Here is a 5,033-nt window from a genome sequence, read left to right as displayed (position 1 = left end):
ACGGGCTTAACTTAATAGTCCGTGTTTTGGGCTTACTTGAGACGACTTAACCTAGATAAGAGTGCAGCTCTATATGTACCCCATGTTTTGAAGACCTAGATTATCACCTTAATATTGAATAATCAAAAAGACTTGTATGAGAAGAAAACTTGGTAATTTAGGAAGAAAGTTGTAATCTTTTGACATTGAATGTTAATCTTTCCACATTTCTTCGGTTCTTCTAAGGATATGGAAGGCTAATATTTCCTTACTTGGTGTAGTTTCATTCAAAGTTTCTAACTTTGGTATTGTAAGACCCTCTAATCTCTCTTAATTTATCTAATATCCTTTCTTTGTGCTTAATTCTTTATGTTGAATGATGTTTATGTTTGGGTTGGCCATCCATGCTTATTGTTGTTCAACTATTGCAAATTCTAGAGAAATGGTTTAATCTATCTAGCTAGGATTGTTTGAAGCAAGTTTGTTGTATGTTGATTTGGTTTAAAGAATTCATATGACAAATAGGAAAGTTTATGTCTTTTTCTCATTTGTATGGTTTAATCTTATGAGGAATTGATCCTAGCTCCATCTTTTAGTTAAACTCTTAATGTTCATGCTTACTCTCTTCTCATGGTTTAATTATTTGTTGTCTAAGTTTGAAGGGTATGTGTAGATGGTTTAATTTGCATGTATCAACATCTTGAGATGGTAGTATTGGGTAGATAATTTTGAGAGAGTAAAAAGGGTCAAGCTTTACTAATTGTTGGTTACTAAGAGGAAGTTACACCAAGTTCTATTTAATATTGAATTTTCTTGCTCACCAAGTGTTTGTTATATTGCCTTGTTAGAAAAGTTTGCAACTTTACCTTGCATTCATGTTACCAATCAACTCAAACCCCCCTTTTTGGTCCATGTTCATCTATTGTTTGTCATTTTTAATAACCATTGTGTATTTATTAACTTCTCATTAGAGTCTTAATTAGTAGTACAGTCTTGCTTAGTATTCAATAGTTTACAATTCAAGTTTGTAGTTTAAAAGTCCTTCTCTTGGGATCGACCCTTACTTGCATTATATTGCTTTATCAATTAGAGTAATCTAGAGTATAGTTTGGCTTATAAATTGTTAATTTGGTAGTTAATTCTAGTATTTAGCGACCTAGTATTTTACTAATCAAATTTTGGCGCCGTTGCCGGGGAAGGGCAACATAGCTAAAAGCTTGAGTTGTGAATTTATGTTTAGTTTTGCTTATCTCCTTCTTGTTGTTAGAGGTAAGTGGTAGTTCTAATTTGATTTCTGTAGTGTCAAAGTTTATGCCTAGTTCCCAACAAGGTGGTGATTTCACTCCCATTGAAGAAGACTCATTCAGAGCATACGTACTCTTGGTTATTCACCAATCCGTGGTATCAATGACCTCAAAAGGGAGACCAATTTGAAGATGAAACCTTTGAACCACTTTCGGTTGATCCATAAGATGTGGAATATCCTCCCATGGCAAATGATACAAGAACTATTAGGGAGCTCCGGGCAAGAAATTACGACACTCAACCTCTATGTATGGCCTACCCGCCCATGGGGGCTAATGCTAATTTTGAATTAAAAGGCTCCTTCATCCACAACCTCCCAAAGTTCCATGGACATGCGGGGGATGACCCAAACCGCCATCGCTCCGAATTCCATATGATGTGCGAAGGTGCCATCCCCAATGGTGTCACGGAAGATAAATTTAAGTTGCAAGCCTTCCCATTTTCACTACAAGATGCGGCAAAGGATTGGTTGTTTTACCTTCAACCGGGTAAAATTCGTACTTGGAAGGACATGAAAGCGGCATTTCTTGAAAAATACTACCCCGATTCAAGACATAACCATGCCAAGAAAGCCATCACTTCTCCGGAACAAGATCCAAGTGAAAGCTTGTATGAGTATTGGGAAAGGTTCAAGAAGTTCGTTGCCCAATGTCCCTACCATGGTCTAAGTGGTGATGATCTTTTGGTTAACTTTTGTGACGGTCTTACTCAATAATACCAAATAATGGTGAATGCCGCTACGAGTGGTGGGGTTGAAAATTACTCCGTGGTGGAGGCAAATGAAATCATAGAGAGGTTAGCCTCTAGCAGAAGAAACTATGGGAGAGGCCGAGGCTCTAAAACCCTCCACTCAATTGAAACACCCTCCACTTCCAACCAAAAACTTGAGAAGACCGTGGATGATCTCACCAAAATGGTAGCTCAATTGATGGGAAACAATCAAGGTGGAGGACAAGGATACAATGTAGAGTGCAATTATTGTCAAGGTCCACACCCGATGGAGTCTTGTTCCATCATGGAAGAACAAGGGATAAGTAAGGAGAATGTGAGTGCCATGATGCATGGTAACTATAGTTCTAGAAATCCCACCGGGGGAGGATACTGCAAATATGATCCAAATGACAACACTTACAATATTAGCTCAAGGGACAATCCAAACCTTAGTTGGGGAGGGGATACTTCAAAGAGTTTCCAAAATGGGCAATTCAACCAATTTGAGGAACCAAAATTCACAAGTTCCCAACCCAAAGTACCAAAGAAACCAAAACTTTTAACAAGGAAAAGGAGTATCTTTCCAATTTGGAAACCAAGGTAACAGTAACCAAGGTCACCAAGGCAACCACAAGAATTTTCAAGGAGGGGGTTCCTCCTCTCAAGGAGATGACGATTTATCCACCAAGGAGATGTTTAAGATTCTTATGAAAGGGCAAGCCGAGACAACCAAGTGGTTTGACAAAATGGATGCGGATAAACTCTCAAGTGATGCAAGGGTGAAGAACCTTGAGATCTAACTTGGCCAAATTGCACAAGATATTGCTAAGAACAATCAAAAGAACTCCAACTCAATTCCATGTACAATATTTCCTCCAAAGGAAAATGCAAGTGCAATGACATTGAGGAAGGAGAGAACTCTAGAATCTCCCCCAAAGAAGAAGAGAAAGGCAAAGTCACATGAGAGGGTCATTCACATTAAAGAACAATTAGAATAAGAGCTTGTGATTGAAAAAGAGAAAGAGACACTCTCAAAAGCTAATGGAGAAGAAGTGAAGAGTCCATTGAGCAATGACAAATGAAAGAAAGAAAGAAAGCAACAACACCAATGATCATATTGAAGAGATCGTGAGAGAACATGTTGTGGAGGTACTTTTTCCTCATGCTCTCACACATTCTAAGAAGTTTGTAAGAGATAAGGATCTCTATGAAACCTTTAGGAAGTTTAAAGTAAACATCCCTTTACTTAATCTTTTAAAAGGTGTTCTGAGGTATGCAAAGTTTCTCAAGGAACTTTGTACGCCTAGGAGAAACCCAAGGAAGGGAACCCAAAAAGTAAGGATAAATGAACATGTCTCCGCCATATTTAAAAAATCACTTCCAAAAAAGTGTGGCGATCCGGGGATGTTCACCATACCATGCTCTATTGGGGAAAAGAGTTTCACCCATGCTATGTTGGACCTTGGTGCATCAATGAATGTTATGCCCTATGCCCTCTATGAGACTTTGGGACTTTCACCTTTGAACAAAACCAACGTAGTGATCCAACTTGCTGATCGCTCAAACATATACCCAAAGGGAATGGTGGAGGATGTGTTGGTAGAGGTAGATCACTTAACCTTCACGGCCGACTTCTATGTTCTTGATATGGAAGCCGACTCGAGGGCCACTCCAATCCTTTTGGGGATGCCTTTCATGAAAACCTCTAAAACAAAGATTGATGTGTCTAATGGGAACCTCACTATGGAATTTGACGGAAAGAAACTCACATACAACATCGATGATGCTATGAGATAACCTAGCGATTCACATTCATGCTATTTCTTTAACATCATTGAACCAATTGTCTCCCAAGCGTATAAATTGTGTCAAGAGGACCCTCTTGAGGTTGCCCTCACTAAAAATTTGGAGCAAGAAGGTTTGCGTGTAGTGTTATCTCATGATGTGCAGGAATACTCTGAAGACTTGGAGAAAGAAGAGCCCCTAGTTGGGGAGATGGAAATTGAGAATAGCAAAAATTAGCAGCCGAATCCAGCAGAAAGCGCAGCCTGCGCAGGTAGGCGCTGCCGGCGCAATTGTCTGGCCTCCCACACAACTAGCCTTGCTCAACTCCTTTAGTCAACAAGGCCCATTTCTTCCTCTTGAAGCTAACCTAGAGAGACCCTTACCCTCCACCATAAAACCACCAAAACATGAACCAAAACCTCTTCCAAATCACCTCAAATGCATATTCTTGGGAGGAAACAATACTCTTCCATTGATCATCTCAAACCAAGCAACTCAAAAAGGAGCAACAGGAGAGGTTAGTGACCATGTTGAAAGAGCATAAGAAAGCTTTTGGGTGGAGCATCGCTGATATTAAGGGAATAAGTCCAAGTACTTGCATGCACAAGATTCGGTTGGAGAAAAAAACTAAGCCCGTGAGACAACCTCAAAGGAGACTCAATCCACCCATGATGGAAGTTGTCAAGGAAAAAGTCATCAAGCTCCTTCAAATGGGAATCATCTACCCCATTAGTGATTCCTAATGGGTAAGCCCTACTCAAGTTATGCCAAAGAAAGGAGGGGCGATGGTAATAAAAAACACCTAAGAGGCATTGATCCCCACCCGTTTACAAACGGGATGGAGGGTATGTATTGTTTATCGACGCCTCAACCAAGTCACTTTGAGGGACCATTTTCCCCTACCCTTTCTAGATCAAATGCTAGAGAGGTTAGGTGGAAAAGAGTACTATTGCTTTTTGGATGGGTACTCCGGATACTTTCAAATCCTCATTCACCCGGAGGACCAATCCAAAACAACTTTTACTTGCCCATTTGGTAATTATGCTTACCGCCGTATGCCCTTTGGATTGTGTAACGCCCCCAGAACTTTCCAACATTGCATGATGAGCATATTATTGGACTATGTAGAGCGTATTTTGGAAGTATTTATGGATGACTTCACCATCCATGGAGACTCTTTTGGGTCGTGTCTAGACCACCTCGCTATGGTCCTAACACGGTGTATAGACTCTCACCTCATACTAAATTCTGAA

The 5,033-nt window shown here is 40.0% G+C and overlaps 1 protein-coding gene across 1 annotated transcript; it reads left to right on the top strand.

Annotated features, from left to right (window-relative positions):
- Nucleotides 1-3,066: 3,066 nt before the first annotated feature.
- Nucleotides 3,067-3,792, top strand: LOC141648828 (uncharacterized). The gene has a single exon (XM_074457539.1). The coding sequence runs from the start codon at nt 3,067-3,069 to the stop codon at nt 3,790-3,792; it is 726 nt and encodes a 241-aa protein (XP_074313640.1).
- The last annotated feature ends 1,241 nt before the right edge of the window (nt 3,793-5,033 follow it).

This window comes from Silene latifolia, chromosome 3 (assembly GCF_048544455.1).
Source record: "Silene latifolia isolate original U9 population chromosome 3, ASM4854445v1, whole genome shotgun sequence".
Lineage (NCBI taxonomy): Eukaryota > Viridiplantae > Streptophyta > Magnoliopsida > Caryophyllales > Caryophyllaceae > Silene > Silene latifolia.
The sequence above is the reverse complement of the archived record's forward strand: the minus strand, read 5'-3'. Positions and strand labels throughout refer to the sequence as shown.